Here is an 18,450-nt window from a genome sequence, read left to right on the forward strand (position 1 = left end):
CTACTTTCCTATTGTCTTCATCCAATCATGCGTGCTCCCTTCCATGGCAAGCTATATGTTGGTGGATCACCGTTGTCAATAGCTACCATCTGTCCTCTCAGTGAAAATGGTCCAGCTACGGTTCCTGTACGGCTAATCAACTGTCGGATTTCTCATCTCGGATGAAAAATACTAGGCACAGCTACCGCAAAGCTAATCATCTGTCGGTTTTCACTTGTGTCGGAATAGGATCTCTCTATCCTTTTGCACACTATCACTGTGCCCAACATTCGTGAGTTTAAAGCTCGTCACAATCATCCCGTCCCAGATTCTACTGGGAATACCACAAACAAGGTTTAGAATTTTCGGATCTCAGGAATGATGCCAATTGGTTCTAGCCTATACCACGAAGGTTCTAACCTCACGGATTCGATCCGTGGATTAGAGACCTAAGAGACTATACTCTGGTTGTCATACAATGACTACGTTGAACATCATGTAGACCGCTTGTGGTTGTCAGGCACGCGGATCTTGGCTAAGCGACTAACGAAGATAGTGGATGATTTTCACGGGTCACCCCTTCATTCTGACTTAACTAAATTAAGTACGAGAGCATATCTTGAAGAAGAAGTAAGCATGAATTGAAAGAGAAACAATAGTACCTGCATTAATTCTTGAAGAGCAGCAGTGCTCCGCACCTTAATCTATGAGGTGTAGAAACTCCACCGTTGGAAAATACATAAGAGAAAATAGCCTAGGCATGGCTGTGAGGCCAGCCAAGCATGAAGTTCATCAAAAGGTTGAAAAAAGGGTTTGAATACAATAGGAAAAAGTGCTATTTATACTAAACTAGTTACTAAGGATTACAGAAAATAGGTAACTAAATGCAGATAGTGCAGAAATCCACTTTCGGGGCCCACTTGGTGTGTGCTTGGGCTGAGCATTGAGTTTTACACATGCATAGGCCTTTTCTGGAGTTAAACGCCCGCTTGGATGCCAGTTTGGGCGTTTAACTCTAGTTTTGGTGCCAGTTCCGGCATTTTACGCCAGAAAAGGGTCTCTGGTGGGCGTTTGAACGTCAGTTTGGGCCATCAAATCTCGGAAAAAGTATGGACTATTAAATATTGCTGGAAAGCCCAAGATGTCTACTTTTCAACGCAATTGAGAACGCTCCAATTGGGCTTCTTTAGCTCCAAAAATTCCACTTGGAGTACAGGAGGGTCAGAATCCAACAGCATCTGCAGTCCTTTCTCAACCTCTGAATCAGACTTTTGCTCAGGTCCCTCAATTTCATCCAGAAAATACCTGAAATTATAGAAAAACACACAAACTGATAGTAAAGTCCAGAAATGTGATTTTCACATACTAAATACTATGTAAAAACAATGCCAAAAGTGTATAAATTATCCCCTCATCAGGTGCTGAGATCATTCGGGGTGCAACACGTTCCTAGGTGTGGTGCAATATTTCACTCTTCTCCTCATCAATTTCCTCCACCGTCTTCACCAAATACCTCAATCGGTGTCTCCGTCGTCACTCCTCCACCGTGCGGGCCACATTTCCTGCACTAAGAAGCTGCCGTTGGTGCAACACGTCGCTTGGTGTATGAAATTGTGATCTCTAATAATGGCATTCAACTTGGTATGCACATCTAATAACTTAGCACTTTCTTCACAACTTTGCACAACTAACCAGCAAGTGCACTGGGTCGTCCAAGTAATAAACCTTACGTGAGTAAGGGTCGATCCCACGGAGATTGTTGGTATGAAGCAAGCTATGGTCATCTTGTAAATCTCAGTTAGGCGGATAATAAATGGTTATGGAATTTTTGAATAATAAAAATAAATAAACAGAAAATAAAGTTTGAAATACTTATGTAAATTATTGGTGAGAATTTCAGACAAGTGTATAGAGATGCTTTGTCCCTGTTGGATCTCTGCTTTCCTACTGCCTTCCTTCAATCCTTCTTACTCCTTTCCATGGCAAGCTGTATGTAGGACATCACCGTTGTCAATGGCTACATCCTATCCTCTCAGTGAAAAAGGTCCAAATTCTCTTGTCATAGCACGGCTAATCATATGTCGGTTCTCGGTTATGTCAGAATAGAATCCATTGATTCTTTTGCGTTTGTCATCACGCCCAACAATCGCGAGTTTGAAGCTCGTCACAGCCATTCAATCCCTGAATCCTACTCGGAATACCACAGACAAGGTTTAGACTTTTCGGATTCTCATGAATGCCGCCAACAATTCTAGCTTATACCACGAAGATTCTGATTAAGGAATCCAAGAGATGTGCGTTTGGTCTAAGGTAGAACGGAAGTGGTTGTCAGTCACGCGTTCATAGGTGAGAATGATGATGAGTGTCACAGATCATCACATTCGTCATGGTAAAGTGCAACGAATATCTTAGAACAGGAATAAACTGAATTGAATAGAAAATAGTAGTAATTGCATTGAAACTCGAGGTACAACAAAGCTCCACACCCTTAATCTATGGTGTGTAGAAACTCCACCGTTGAGAATACATAAGTGATGGTCCAGGCATGGCCGAATGGCCAGCCCCCAAAGTCTAAGAACTAAATGTCCAAAGATGTGGTCAAAAGACTAGACACTAGTACAATAGTAAAAAGTTCTATTTATACTAAACTAGCTTCTAGGGTTTACAGAAATAAGTAATTAATACATAAATCCACTTCTGGGGCCCACTTGGTGTAATCTTGGGCTGAGCTTGAGCTTTACACGTGCAGAGGCTTCTTTTGGAGTTAAACGCCAAGTTGTAACCTTTTTTTGGCGTTTAACTCTGGTTTGTGACGTGTTTCTGGCGTTTGACTCCAGAATGCAGCATGGAAATGGTGTTGAGCGCCAGTTTGCGTCATCTAATCTCGAATAAAGTATGGATTATTATATATTTCTGGAAAGCTGTGGATGTCTAATTTCCAACGCTATTAAGTGCGTGCCATTTGGAGTTTCGTAGCTCCAGAAAATCTATTTCGAGTGCAGGGAGGTCAGAATCCAACAGTATCAGCAGTCCTTTGTCAGCCTTCTATCAGAGTTTTACTCAGATCCCTCAATTTCAGCCAAAAAATACCTGAAATCACAGAAAAATACACAAACTCATAGTAAAGTCTAGAAATGTGAATTTTGAATAAAAACTAATGAAAACATCCCTAAAAGTAGCTAGATCCTACTAAAAACTACCTAAAAACAATGCCAAAAAAGCGTATAAATTATCCGCTCATCACAACACCAAACTTAAATTGTTGCTTGTCCCCAAGCAACTGAAAGTCAAATAGGATAAAAAGAAGAGAACATACTATAAATCTCAGAATATCAATGAATATTAGTTCTAATTAGATGAGCGGGACTTGTAGCTTTTTGCTTCTGAACAGTTTTAGCATCTCACTTTATCCTTTGAAGTTTAGAATGATTGGCATCTATAGGAACTTAGAATTTCATATAGTGTTATTGATTCTCCTAGTTAAGTTTGTTGATTCTTGAACACAGCTACTTTTATGAGTCTTGGCCGTGGCCCTAAGCACTTTGTTTTTCAGTATTACCACCGGATACTTAGATGCCACAGACACATGACTGGGTGAACCTTTTCAGATTGTGACCCAGCTTTGCTAAAGTCCCCAGTTAGAGGTGTCCAGAGTTCTTAAGCACACTCTTTTTGCTTTGGATCACGACTTTAACCACTTAGTCTCAAGTTTTTTACTTGGACCTGCATGTCACAAGCACATGGTTAGGGACAGCTTGATTTAGCCGCTTAGGCTTGGATTTTATTTCCTTGGGCCCTCCTATCCATTGATGCTCAAAGCCTTGGATCCTTTTTACCCTTGCCTTTTGGTTTTAAGGGCTATTGGCTTTTTCTGCTTGCTTTTCTTTTTCTTTATATATATATATATATATATATATATATATATATATATATATATTGCAAGCTTTCTTATTCACTGCTTTTTCTTGCTTCAAGAATCAATTTTATGATTTTTCAGATTATCAGTAACATTTTTCTTTGTTCATCATTCTTTCAAGAGCCAACAATTTTAACATTCATAAACAACAAGATCAAAAATATGCACTGTTCAAGCATTCATTCAGAAAACAAAAAGTATTGTCACCACATCAATATAATTAAACTAATTTTAAGGATAAATTTGAAACTCATGTACTTCTTATTCTTTTTGTATTAAAAACATTTTTTACTTAAGAGAGGTGAAGGATTTATGGAATTATTCATAGCCTTAAGACATAGTTACTAAATACTAATGATCATGTAATGAAGATACAAACATAGACAAACATATAGCATAAAACTGAAAAACAGAGAAATAAGAACAAGGAATGAGTCCACTTTAGTGATGGTGGCACTTTCTTCTTGAAAAACCAATGATGTCCTTGAGCTCTTCTATGTCTCTTCCTTGCCTTTGTTGCTCCTCCCTCATTGCTCTTTGATCTTCTCTAATTTTATGGAGAATGATGGAGTGCTTTTGATGTTCCACCCTTAATTGTTCCATATTATAACTCAAGTCTTCTAGAGAAGTGTTGAGTTGTTCCCAATAGTTGTTGGGAGGAAAGTGCATCCCTTGAGGCATCTCCGGGATTTCTTGGTGATGAGCTTCCTCATGCGTCTATTGGGATCCATGAGTAGGCTCTCTTGTTTGCTCCATCCTCTTCTTAGTGATGGACATGTCCTCTTCAATGAGGATGTCTCCTTCTATGATAACCCCAGCTAAGTAGCATAGATGGCAAATGAGATGAGGAAAAGCTAGCCTTTTCAAGGTAGAGGACTTTTCGGCTATTTTGTAGAATTAAAGAGAGATGACTTCATGAACTTCTACTTCCTCTCCAATCATGATGCTATGGATCAAGATGGCTCGATCCACAGTAACTTCAGATCAGTTGCTAGTGGGGATGATGGAGTGTTTGATGAACTCCAACCATCCTCTAGCCACAGGCTTGAGGTCTAGTCTTCTTAATTGAATTGGCTTGCCTTTAGAGTCTCTTTTCCATTAAGCTCCTTCAACACATATGTCCATAAGGACTTAGTCCAACCTTTGATCAAAGTTGACCCTTCTAGTGTAGGGGCTTGCATCTCCTTGCATCATGGGCAAGTTGAATGCCAACCTCATATTTTTCGGACTGAAATCTAAGCATTTCCCTCGAACCATTGTAAGATAATTCTTTGCGTTCGGGTTCATACTTTGATCATGGTTCCTAGTGATCCATGCATTGGCATAGAACTCTTGAACCGTTAAGATTCTGACTTGTTGAATGGGGTTGGTCAAAACTTCCCAGCCTCTTCTTTGGATCTCATGTCGGATCTCCGGATACTCAGTTTTTTTGAGTTTGAAAGGGACCTCCAGGATCACCTTCTTCTTGGCAACAACTTCATAGAAGTGGTCTTGATGGGCTTTTGTGATAAATCTTTCCATCTCCCATGACTCGGAGGTGGAAGCTTTTGTCTTTCCTTTCCTTTTTCTAGAGGTTTCTCTGGCCTTAGGCGCCATCAATGGTTATGAAAAAACAAAAAGCTATGCTTTTATCACACCAAACTTAGAATATTGCTCGCCCTCGAGAAAGAGAAGAATGAAGAGAAGAAGAAGAAGAAGAAGAGGAAGAAGAAAATAGAGGAGAGGGAGAGAGTTTGGTATTCGGCCAAGGGGAGAAGAGAAGGTTGTGTTGTGTGAAAATGAAGAAGAATGGAGGGGTTTATATAGTGAAGGGAGAGGGGTTAAGGTTCGGCTATATTGGGTAGGTTTGGGTGGGAAAGGGATTTTGAATTTGAAGGTAGGTGGGGTTTATGGGGAAGAGTGGATGGATGTGAGTGGTGAAGAGGTGATGGGGAAGAGAGATTGAATTGATTGGTGAAGGGTTTTGGAGAAGAGTGTTTATTGGATTGTGTGAAAAAGAGAGAGGGTGAGTAGAGGTAGGTAGGGGTCCTGTGGGGTCTACAGATCCTGAGATGATCATGTGGGGTCCACAAATCCTGAGGTGTCAAGGATTTACATCCCTGTACCAATGAGGCGTGTAAAACGCCCTCTACATGCAATCCTGGCGTTTAACGCCAGATTAATGCTTGTTTCTGGCGTTAAACGCCAGCTCTAAGCTTGTTCTATGCGTTCAACACCCATCTGCAACATGTTTCTGGCGTTGAACGCCAGTTTTCCTAAGTGTGCAATCCTGGCGTTTAAACGCCAGATTGCTGCATATTTCCAGCGTTCAACGCCAGATCCATGCTCTGTTCTAGCATTGAACGCCAGCCAGATGCTCCTTACTGGCGTTTAAACGCCAGTAAGCCCTTCCTCCAGGGTGTGCTGTTTCTTCTACTATTTTTGATTCTGTTTTTAATTTTAGTATTTATTTTGTGACTCCACATGATCATGAACCTAATAAAACATAAAAGAACAATAAAAATAAAAAATAAAATTAGATAAATAAAAATTGGGTTGCCTCCCAATAAGCGCTTCTTTAATGTCAATAGCTTGACAGTGGGCTCTCATGGAGCCTCACAGGTGATCAGGTCAATGTTGTAGACTCCCAACACCAAACTTAGAGTTTGGATGTGGGGATTCAACACCAAACTTAGAGTTTGGCTGTGGCCTCCCAACATCAAACTTAGAGTTTGATTGTGGGGGCATTGTTTGACTCTGTACTGAGAGAAGCTTTTCATGCTTCCTCTCCATGTATGCAGAAGAACACCCTTGGGTATTAAACACAAGGTAGTCCCCATTCAATTGAAGGACTAATTCTCCTCTGTTAACATCTATCACAGCTCCTGCTGTGGCTAGGAAAAGTCTTCCAAGGATGATGTATTCATCCTCTTCCTTCCTAGTGTCTAAGATTATAAAATCAGCAGGGATGAAAAGGCCTTCAACCTTCACTAACACGTCCTCTACCAATCCATAAGCTTGTTTTACTGACTTGTCTGCTATTTGTAATGAGAATATGACAGGTTGTACCTCAATGATCCCCAGCTTCTCTATTACAGAGAGTGGCATAAGATTTATGCCTGACCCTAGGTCACACAGAGCCTTCTCAAAGGTCATGGTGCCTATGGTACAGGGTATTAAGAATTTGCCAGGATCTTGTCTCCTTTGAGGTAAAGTTTGCTGAACCCATGTATCTAGTTCACTAATGAGCAAGGGAGGTTCACCTTCCCAAGTCTCATTACCAAACAGCTTGGCATTCAGCTTCATGATAGCTCCTAGATATTGAGCAACTTGCTCTCCAGTTACATCTTCATCCTCTTCAGAGGAAGAATAGTCTTCAGAGCTCATGAATGGTAGAAGGAGGTTTAATGGGATCTCTATAGTCTCTATATGACCTTCAGATTCCTTTGGGTCCTCAATAGAGAACTCCTTCTTGCTTGAGATACGTCCCATGAGGTCTTCCTCATTAGGATTCACGTCCTTTCCTTCCTCTCTAGGTTCGGCCATGTTGATTATGTCAATGGCCTTGCACTCTCTTTTTGGATTCTCTTCAGTATTGCTTGGGAGAGTACTAGGAGGAGTTTCTGTGACTTTCTTACTCAGCTAGCCCACTTATGCCTCCAGATTTCTGATGGAGAACCTTGTTTCACTCATGAAACTTAAAGTGGCCTTGGACAGATCAGAGACTATGTTGCTAAGCTTGAGGTATTCTGCTCAGAATTCTCTGTCTGTTGCTGAGATGATGATGGAAAAGGCTTGCTATTGCTGAGCCTGTTTCTTCCACCATTATTAAAGCCTTGTTGAGGCTTTTGTTGATCCTTCTATGAGAAATTTGGATGATTTCTCCATGATGAATTATAGGTGTTTCCATAAGGTTCACCTATGTAATTTACCTCTGCCATTGCAGGGTTCTCGGGATCATAAGCTTCTTCTTTAGAAGATGCCTCTTTAGTACTGTTGGATGCATTTTACCATCCATTCAGACTTTGAGAAATCATGTTGACTTTCTGAGTCAACATTTTATTCTGAACTAATATGGCATTCAAAGCATCAATTTCAAGAACTCTCTTCTTCTGATGCGTCCCATTATTCACGAAATTCCTCTCAGAAGTGTACATGCATTGGTTATTTGCAACCATGTCAATAAGTTCTTGAGCTTCTGCAAGCGTTTTCTTTAGGTGAATGGATCTACCTGCAGAATGGTCTAGTGACATCTTAGACAACTCAGATAGATCATAATAGAATATATCCAGAATGGTCCACTCTGAAAGCATGTCAGAAGGACACCTTTTGGTCATCTGCTTGTATCTTTTCCAAGCTTCATAGAGGGATTCACCATCTTTTTGTTTGAAGGTCTGAACATCCACTCTAAGCTTGCTCAGCTTTTGAGGAGGAAAGAACTTAGCCAAGAAGGCCGCGACCAGCTTATCCCATGAGTCCAGGCTATCTTTAGGTTGTGAATCCAACCATGTTCTAGCTCTGTCTCTCACAGCAAAAGGGAAAAGCATGAGCCGTAGACTTCAGGATCTACTCCATTAGTCTTAACCGTCTCACAGATCTGCAAAAACTCAGTTAAAAACTGATAGGGATCTTCTAATGAAAGTCCATGAAACTTGCAGTTCTGTTGCATTAGAGCAACTAGTTGAGGTTTCAGCTCAAAATTATTTGCTCCAATGATATGGATTGAGATGCTTCTTCCATCAAACTTGGAAGTAGGTGTATTATAATCACCAAGCATCCTCCTTGCATTATTGTTGTTAGATTCGGCTGCCATATCCTTTTCTTGTTCAAAAATTTCAGTAAGGTTGTCTCTGGATTGTTGTATTTTAGCTTCTCTTAGTTTCCTCTTCAGAGTCCTTTCATGTTCCGGATCAGCTTCAACAAGAATTCATTTTTCCTTGTTCCTGCTCATATGAGAAAGAAGAGAACAGAAAAGGAAGAGGAATCCTCTATGTCACAGTATAGAGATTCATTTATGTTAGTAGAAGAAGAAAGGAATAGAAGAAGGAGAAGAGTTAAGAATCCAAACACAAGGGGGAGGATAGGTTCGAATTCTTGAGATGAAGAGAAGTGTTAGTAAATGAATAAATAAATAGAAAGATATGAGAGAGGGAGAAATTCGAAAATTAATTTTGAAAAAGAGTTAGTGATTTTCGAATATTAAGAGAAGAAATAAAATTAAAATTAAAATTTGAAACAATTAATTAATTAAAAAGAATTTTGAAAAGGGGTGAGGAATTTTCGAAAATTAGAAAGAGAAAAGTAGTTAGGTGGTTTTGAAAAAGATAAAAAACAAACAAAAAGTCAATTAGTTAGTTGAAAAAGATTTGAAAATCAATTTTGAAAAGATAAGAAGTTAGAAAGGATATTTTGAAATCAAATTTTTTAAAAAGATATGATTTAAAAATATATGATAAAAAGATATGATTGAAAAAGATTTAATTAAAAAGATATGATGGAAAGGATATTTTGAAAAAGATTTGATTTTTAAAATTAAAATTGATTACTTGACTAACAAAAAACTAAGATATGATTCTAGAATTTAAAGATTGAACCTTTCTTAACAAGAAAGTAACAAACTTTAAATTTTTGAATCAATCACATTAATTGTTAGTAAAGCTTTTGAAAATCATGAAATAAAGATAAGGAAAAGATTTTGAAAATAAATTCGAAAAATTTTCGAAAATAAATAAAAAGTTGAAAAAGATTTGATTTTTGAAAAAGTTTTGGAAAGATAAGATTTTTAAACTTGAAAGTTTGACTTGACTTATAGGAAACAACTTATTTAAAAATTTTTTGACTAAGTCAACTCAAATTTTCGAAATTTATGAGAGAATTAAGGAAAAGATATTTTTTTTATTTTTGAATTTTTAATGATGAGAGAGAAAAACACAAAATTGACTCACAACATGAAAATTATGACAAAACACATGATGCATGCAAGAACACTATGAATGTCAAGATGAACACCAAGAACACTTTGAGTGTCAAGATGAACATCAAGACTTATTTTTGAAAAATTTTCAAGAAAAGAAAACTTGCAAGACACCAAACTTAGAAATTTTTCATGTTTAGACTCTATGAATGCAAAAATGCATATGAAAAACAACAAAAGACACAAAACAAGAAAATTTATAGATCAAACAAGAAGACTTACCAAGAACAACTTGAAGATCATGAAGAACACATGCATGAATTTTCGAAAAATGCAAAATTTTTTAAAACATGCAATTGACACCAAACTTAAAAAATGACACTAGATTCAAACAAGAAACACAAAATATTTTTTATTTTTATGATTTTATTAATTTTTTTGGATTTTTGTAATTTTTTTCGAAATTAATTTTTTTAAAAAATGAAAATAGATAAAAACATTTTTTTGAAAGATTTTTGAAAAATTTTGAAAAGAAAATTACCTAATCTGAGCAACAAGATGAACCGTCAGTTGTCCAAACTTGAACAATCCCCGGCAACGGCGCCAAAAACTTGGTGCACGAAATTGTGATCTCTAATAATGGCATTCAACTTGGTATGCGCATCTACTAACTCAGCATTTTCTTCACAACTTCGCACAACTAACCAGCAAGTGCACTGGGTCGTCCAAGTAATAAACCTTACGTGAATAAGGGTCGATCCCACGGAGATTGTTGATATGAAGCAAGCTATGGTCATCTTGTAAATCTCAGTTAGGCGGATAATAAATGGTTATGAGCAACAAGATGAACCGTCAGTTGTCCAAACTTGAACAATCCCCGGCAACGGTGCCAAAAACTTGGTGCACGAAATTATGATTTCTAATAATGGCATTAAACTTGGTATGCGCATATACTAACTCAGCATTTTCTTCACAACTTCGCACAACTAACCAGCAAGTGCACTGGGTCGTCCAAGTAATAAACCTTACGTGAATAAGGGTCGATCCCACGGAGATTGTTGATATGAAGCAAGCTATCGTCATCTTGTAAATCTCAGTTAGGCGGATAATAAATGGTTATGAGCAACAAGATGAACCGTCAGTTGTCCAAACTTGAACAATCCCCGGCAACGGCGCCAAAAACTTGGTGCACGAAATTATGATTTCTAATAATGGCATTCAACTTGGTATGCGCATATACTAACTCAGCACTTTCTTCACAACTAAGCACAACTAACCAGCAAGTGCACTGGGTTGTCCAAGTAATAAACCTTACGTGAGTAAGGGTCGATCCCACGGAGGTTGTTGGTATGAAGCAAGCTATGGTCATCTTGAAATTCTCCGTTAGGCGGATAATATATGGTTATGGAGTTTTCGAATAATAATAATAAATAAACAGAAAATAAAGATAGAAATACTTATGTAAATCATTGGTGAGAATTTCAGATAGGCGTATGAAGATGCTGTGCTCCTTTTGAATCTCTGCTTTCCTACTACCTTCATCCAATCCTTCTTACTCATTTCCATGGCAAGCTGTATGTAGGGCATCACTGTTGTCAATGGCTACATCCCATCCTCTCAGTGAAAAGGGTCCAAATGCTCTGTCACAGCACGTCTAATCATCTGTCGGTTCTCGATCATGCCGGAATAAAATCCATTAATTCTTTTGCGTTTGTCATCACGCCCAACAATCGCGAGTTTGAATCTCGTCACAGTCATTCAATCCCTGAATCCTACTCGGAATACCACAGACAAGGTTAGACTTTCCGGATTCTCATGAATGCCGCCAATAATTCTAGCTTATACCACGAAGATTTTGATTAAGGAATCCAAGAGATATGCGTTCGGTCTAAGGTAGAACGGAAATGGTTGTCAGTCACGCGTTCATAGGTGAGAATGATGATGAGTGTCACAGATCATCACTTTCATCATGGTAAAGTGCAACAAATATCTTAGAATAGGAATAAACTGAATTGAATAGAAAATAGTAGTAATTGCATTGAAACTCGAGGTACAGTAGAGCTCCACACCCTTAATCTATGGTGTGTAGAAACTCCACCATTGAAAATACATAAGTGATGGTCCAGGCATGGCCGAATGACCAGCCCCCAAAGTCTAAGAACTAAACGTCCACAGATGTGGTCAAAAGACTAGACACTAGTACAATAGTAAAAATTTCTATTTATACTAAACTAGCTTCTAGGGTTTACTGAGATAAGTAATTAATGCAGAAATCTACTTCTGGGGCCCACTTGGTGTGTGCTTAGGCTGAGCTTGAGCTTTACACGTGAAGAGGCTTCTTTTGGAGTTAAACTCCAAGTTGTAACATGTTTTTGGCATTTAACTCTGGTTTGTGACGTGTTTCTGGCGTTTGACTCTAGAATGCAGCATGGAACTGACGTTGAGTGCCAGTTTTGGTCGAATAATCTCGAATAAAGTATAGACTATTATATATTTCTGGAAAGCTCTGGATATCTACTTTCCAACGCCGTTGAGAGTGCACCATTTGAAGTTCCGTAGCTCTAGAAAATCTATTTCGAGTGTAGAGAGGTCAGAATCCAACAGCATCAGCAGTCCTTTGTCAGCTTTCTATCAGAGTTTTGCTCAGGTCCCTCAATTTCAGCCAGAAAATACCTGAAATCACAGAAAAACACACAAACTCATAGTAAAGTCCAAAAATGTGAATTTTGCATAAAAACTAATGAAAACATCCCTAAAAGTAGCTATATCCTACTAAAAACTACCTAAAAATAATGCCAAAAAGCGTATAAATTATCCACTCATCATAGCTCCGTCGTCGCTTCTCCACGGTGCGTGCCGCATTTCCTCTACAAAGAAGTGGACATCGCGGTGCAAAGATTCCGGAAAAGAACACTCTTTATGGACCTTTCAATCTTGGAAGGTTGAATCGAATAGCACATTGATCAATACTAACGAAGGCAATGAGGAATTGAGTGTCGACGAAGTTGTTAATCAAGAGGGTTCTACGGTATGTTGTATGTTGTATAGGTTAGTCTTCAATTGCTTAAGGTTTTATGAGAACGTGACATGTTAATGTTTCCTGTTCTTGATATTTAGATGTTTTTTAATTTTATTTATTTGGAAAAATGTGGTATATTGATGTGGTTAGTAGACATATTAATAAGGTATGCTTGTAATTGAATATAGCATTCCTTTGTATACTTGTAAGTTATAATGTGTGGCGTTAATCAAATAAGATCCCTAAAGGCTATGCTTAGTTAATGTCATTGAAAAAAAAAATCTAAAAGAGAGAGACATAGATAGTAGATATAGAAATACATTGGGTTGTGGAGAAGACATGTAAAATCTTTTTGCTCAAAGACAAAATTTTTGTATTTTATATTATTCCTAAATTTATGAATAGAAAATATCCATTTCTATCCCTCTACTGTTGTATTTCTATGTCACAATTCATGCAATCAATTAAAAGTTGTTTATGATTCATTAATGCCTAAGAGAAATTTTATGAAAATGTATGTTGTGAATGTATCTTATTCATGGTAATTAGATGTTTTTTACATTTTTTTTTTGGGAAAATATGAAGCAATGAAGTGGTTAGTTGAGATATTAATAAAGTATGCTTGACTCCTATATGTGTTTCCTTCTATTTGTAGATATGTTTTATTGGATTGCTTCATTATATAGTAATGATCATAAGTTGATTAAAGTTTTTTTCCCGATGGTCTTTAATTAAAGGTCCTTATCGACGTCGTGGTAACGAGAAAGGATGAGTTGGAATTAAGACACGAGGTTTAAGTTATTCCTTATTGTTTGTTAGCACGTTATAGCTACCACATTAATACTATATTTAATTCATATTTGGTTCTGTGTATTGACTTTACAGTTGCCAGATCATAGTGGGATTAGTGAAGAGGAAATCCCAGTCATAGGAATAAGTTTTGATTCGTTGCATTTGGCACAGGAGTTTTATGCAAATTATGCAAAGAAATTGGGTTTTGTAACTAAAGTCAGGAACACGAACTTCGACAAGACGCAGAAGGACGTGAAGATACCCGTTAATCAATCTCTTCACTGCACTCAAGAGGGTTATCAGGAATCTTGGGTTAAAGCAGTAACTCGGTCAAACAGAAAAACAGCCACGAGATACAGAGTAAGAATGTAAGTCATGCTGAACAGGGAGAAGGAATGTTGGGTTGTGTCCAGGTTAGAATAAAGGCGATCTCACCCTTGTTCGGCTAAGAAAGTTGTCCACTATCATGAATATAGGGAGTTGACCATGCATGCTAAGTGCGTCATTGCGGATAACGACGAGGCTGGCATAAGACCCAACAAGACATATCTAGCACTGGCAAACGAGGTTGGTGGGTCTTCAAACCTAAGTTTCTTAGAAAAGGATGTCAGAAATTACATCACAAGCAATTTCTGATGCTCCGATGACAATGTGGACTTCAAGGGGATGATGAATTATTTCGTTTGAATGAAGGAGATCAATCCCAACTTCTTTTATGTCATAGATATTGACGGTGCTAATAAATTTAGGAGCGCACTCTGGGTAGATGCAAGGTACAGGACTTCGTATGAATATTACGGAGATGTGGTGTCGTTCGACACCACTTACAAAAAAACCAGGTCTCTATACTTATTGGTAAACTGCAGGAGCAGTTATCTATTAAATTTATCATGTTGCATCACATTTGCTTTTGTTGTATTTTCAGGCATGATTTGTCATTTGCATCCTTTGCTGGTGTAAACCACCATGGGAAGTCTACTCTTCTTAGCTGTGCTTTACTTAGGAGTGAAGAGATCCCTAGTTTCGAGTGAGTTTTCACGCAATGGGTGAGATACGTTGGGACTGCGCCAATGGGGATCATCACTGACCAGTGCATGGCGATGGCTGGTGCTATTAGGAAGGTCTTACCTGATACTGTCCACAAATGGTGCATCTGGCACATAATGAAGAAATCACAATTCAAACTCGGTGGCTACGTTAGGTACAGAGAATTGAGTGCAATGATGAATTATATTGTGTGGAATTCTCCTTTGAGTGAATCATTTGAAATTGATGGGCTGGTTTCATCAAAAACTTTGACTTAGGCCAGAACAGATGGTTAGCCGGTTTGTGATCGTTAAATTAAACCCCGTCTGTTGGTTTCATGTTGCCTACTTATTCACTTCATGTTATTTTTGCTGGCTTGATTCCATTCTTGGGTTTTTTCTAAGAAATGTAACTGAGTTTTCTACCTTACTAGTCAGTGGATGTTCTTTTCATTACACAAATAGATGTTTTTTCTCATAGTATGTTTGGATGTTTTTTATTTATTTTATCAGTGCTTTGGAAGCTGCCATCATGTTGTGTATAAGCGACACTCTTATGTTTTTTTCCTTGGGCAGACCTTTATGCAAATCGACAGAAGTGGGTTCCAATATTCTTCAAGAGTGAATTTTGGGCCGGCATGAGGAGTACACAGTGTAGTGAAAGTATGCACGCATTTTATGGTGGATTCCTGCATTGCAAGAGTGAGTTGGTTCAGTTCATTCATGAATACGACAATGTGCTTAGAAACAAGGAGCAAAAGGAGCTTGAAGATGATGCTACCGACTCGAAAGGAGTCATCCCATGTATATGGAGCACAGGCATTCAGAGACAGTTTCAGCAGGAATATACCAGTAATATGTTCAGGACCCTTCAGCTGGAGGTAAGAAAAAAAAACCGATTGCATGGTTCGATCAACTGAACAAAAGGGAGATACAATTTGTATTAAAGTGGACGAGCAAAAGGTATTTTGGGGGAAGCCTGTCTACCATACTTTCATAGTAGAGTTTGACCCTTTGAGTCGAAAGAGTCGGTGTAATTGCAACAAGATTGAATCCGCTGGTATATTGTGCTGCCACACCCTTGCGATGTGGTCATACTACAGAGTTGACACAGTACCGAGTTGCTATGTTCTTCCTCGATGGAGTAAGAATGTCATCCGCAAGCACACTTACATTAAGAGTAGGCATGGCGTGGCTCGGAGTGATGAAAGCCACAACTTGTTCAGGCATCTGTGTTCAAAGTTCTATAACGTTGCTCAGGAGTTTGTTGCTTGTGATGAGGAAGCAGCCATCTTGCGAGCTGTCCTTTGGGATGCAAAGTCCAAGCTGACTGATTACCGTGCCAACATGCGTTCCACTACTCTTGATGCGACTCAAAATACCATGCCCACACAAAGCACAGGTGGTGTTATTGTACATGACATACAGGGACCCTCAAGAGTTAAAACCAAAGGACGGCCAAAGAGTAAGAGACTTAGACCAGAGTTGCCAAGTCAATTAAGGAGTCAATGCAAAAAAGGAAGAGGAAATCACATCCGGTATGCGTTAGAAGTGACGTATATTTTAAATTTTTCTTATGGAATTGTGTTCTTGATTCATATATACTGTTCTCTTTTTGTTGTGCATTTTATAGGATGATGTTGACCTTCAGACAGATAATGATCATGATGGTTCTGTAAATAAAATATTTGAGGATTCTACTATATGGAATTCATCGGATGGTGGTGGATTCATGCACCTGTTGAACTCTTTTAAGCATATATAGTTAGGTTTCTTGGCGTGAGTGTTTTGTCATTCTTAGCTAGATTTCTTGGTTCTTTAGACACAACTGAATACACTCTTCCCTTTTCTATTTTTTCACGTGCATTTATCCTGTTATGAAGTATTCATTCAAAGAAACAAAAGCACAACTATTGTTATCTTTTTCCCATTTATTGTTTATTATGGTTTTAAAGAAACGAATTGTCACATATTTGTTCGCAAAAAAAATGGATTAAATTCGCCCTGAAAACGGTTGAAGAGTATTAAAAAAATAACAAAAGGCATTCACATCTCAATGAAGTGCACACAGTCGTTAATGCCTAACACATGAAACAAAGAAACCATATCCCAAACCATCCATTTTACAATGAGAAGAAACATCCGAGTGCCTATCAGAAGCACCATCCACTTAAAATCTTGGTTAAAGTCACCGGTGCCACCGTAAACAAACCGGCCGTGTAGACTGATTACGACCGAAGGCTGTGCAATGCTTAAAGTTTCAGCAACTTCACAATTTCAGTAATAGAAAACAATGATAAAAAATAAATAACGCCTCCATTTAGTTAACAGCACGCTAGTGAATGGAAAGAATTGCCACTTAAGCATAGTCATGAACAAACAGAGTTGACTAAATAGTATAAATATGCAACACATTGCTTAATGAACTAGTGACATCTACAATTCGAAAACTAATTGCTTGAGAATCCTGAATTACTTAACATATGAAACCTACTGAGGAGTATCTAAGAAAACACGAGCCACTCACTTCTCAATAAAGTACACACAAGTTCAAATGCCTAAAACATGATAAATCAGAAAAGAGATTCAGAACCATCCAATTTGCAAAGAAAAGAAATATTCTAGTGCCTAGCATAAGCACCATCCATATAGAGGTTTTGGATTGATTGTCACCATCAACTTGACAAAATCAGCAACATGAAATCATAAATGTGCAGTGAAACCGGATTTATCAGGCTCACACGAAACGAATCTAAGTCGGAAAATGCCATATTAACGTCTATAACTCGATCACGAGGAAACCATAGATATAGTAAGGCAAGTGTCTATATTGATGATTTCTTACCTAGGCATCTGTCTTCTTCTGTTGTCTTCCCCCTAGTTTGGCTTTCTAGTGGGTAACCCCGCACGCTGCAGCATGCTCTTCGTGCTCAGTGCTATGAACGGTGATCTGACAGCCTTAGTCTTTTTCCATGGATGCTTGCGGCGCACAGGATCGCTGTCCAATGTCTGCAACGCCTCCCAAATTTGGTGAATTATGAGGACCCATCACTATGTCTAGTATGATTTCCTTCCGAAACTCCTATACAACGTCCTGCATGGCAATTCCGTGTTGAACGGTAATTTTAAAAGCAATAAAGAAATTGATTGGAAAGAGGTTCAACTTAATTGTTATAACATATTTAACTTCACCTTGTCCGAAAGCTGCAAGGGTTTCTCTAAACTCCAAAATTGCATGAACTTGATGACGAATACACGACAATCACAACTATATGTACAAACAGAAAATATTATTTTCAACCATGATATCATTATCAAGTGAAGTGCTATTAAGAGTATTGTTAGGTGTCATTTTAACTGACCAGTGATGTTGTTTTCGGACGCTGGGATAGAAACGAGGTAGGTCGTTCTCCGTGGGCTCATATTCGAGCATAGAAACTTTTCCCATGTCTTCAATGATTCTCCCCTGGAAAGCAGCAACACGTTAGCAATGGCACATTTTCAACTACTAAGGATGTCGGTGAACTAATTGGTTGACATATACTTACCGCATAAGCATGTACTTTTAATTTTTCATTATTATGCTCTCCTGAATACATACTATCCAGCACCCACAGTCTTTTCTGAGTAATCTCAAAGGCATACAGCCACCAATGATGATTGATACAGACTGGGTCAAACCACTGCGATTGAAATAGAAAGATCAAAGCAGTTACATGATCAAGTTAGTCACCAAATACAGATAGTTGCGAAATTCCTAAAACATGTAACGTGTTGCGAAACATCTAATGAAACGAAAGCCAATCACATCTCAATTAAGTACACA

The 18,450-nt window shown here is 38.3% G+C and overlaps 2 protein-coding genes across 2 annotated transcripts in view; one reads left to right on the forward strand and one right to left on the reverse strand.

Moving 5' to 3' along the window:
- The first annotated feature begins 14,669 nt into the window (after positions 1-14,669).
- LOC130957223 (protein FAR1-RELATED SEQUENCE 5-like) lies at positions 14,670-16,389 on the forward strand. Its single transcript, XM_057884093.1, has 4 exons — positions 14,670-14,853; positions 15,201-15,505; positions 15,552-16,037; positions 16,258-16,389. The coding sequence occupies exons 1-4, from the start codon at positions 14,670-14,672 to the stop codon at positions 16,387-16,389; spliced, it is 1,107 nt and encodes a 368-aa protein (XP_057740076.1).
- A 281-nt stretch (positions 16,390-16,670) lies between these two features.
- LOC130957224 (uncharacterized) overlaps positions 16,671-18,450 on the reverse strand; it is a 28,563-nt gene continuing 26,783 nt past the window's right edge. Inside the window, exons 10-13 of the mRNA XM_057884094.1 lie at positions 18,173-18,307; positions 17,987-18,090; positions 17,817-17,892; positions 16,671-16,865 (exon numbers count right to left, since the gene is read on the reverse strand). Coding sequence (XP_057740077.1) covers positions 16,671-16,865; positions 17,817-17,892; positions 17,987-18,090; positions 18,173-18,307 — 510 coding nt within the window. The remainder of the gene's footprint in view (positions 16,866-17,816; positions 17,893-17,986; positions 18,091-18,172; positions 18,308-18,450) is intronic.

The sequence above is a fragment of the Arachis stenosperma genome, chromosome 10 (assembly GCF_014773155.1).
Source record: "Arachis stenosperma cultivar V10309 chromosome 10, arast.V10309.gnm1.PFL2, whole genome shotgun sequence".
NCBI lineage: Eukaryota > Viridiplantae > Streptophyta > Magnoliopsida > Fabales > Fabaceae > Arachis > Arachis stenosperma.

Bases quoted from the DNA above. Each gene is read 5' to 3' on its own strand.
- LOC130957223 (XM_057884093.1), top strand. From the start codon at position 14,670: ATGGGGATCATCACTGACCAGTGCATGGCGATGGCTGGTGCTATTAGG. The intron at 15,506-15,551 runs GTAAGAAAAAAA...ACTGAACAAAAG, and splicing joins TCAGGACCCTTCAGCTGGAG to GGAGATACAATTTGTATTAA. The intron at 16,038-16,257 runs GTACATGACATA...TGCATTTTATAG, and splicing joins AAAGCACAGGTGGTGTTATT to GATGATGTTGACCTTCAGAC.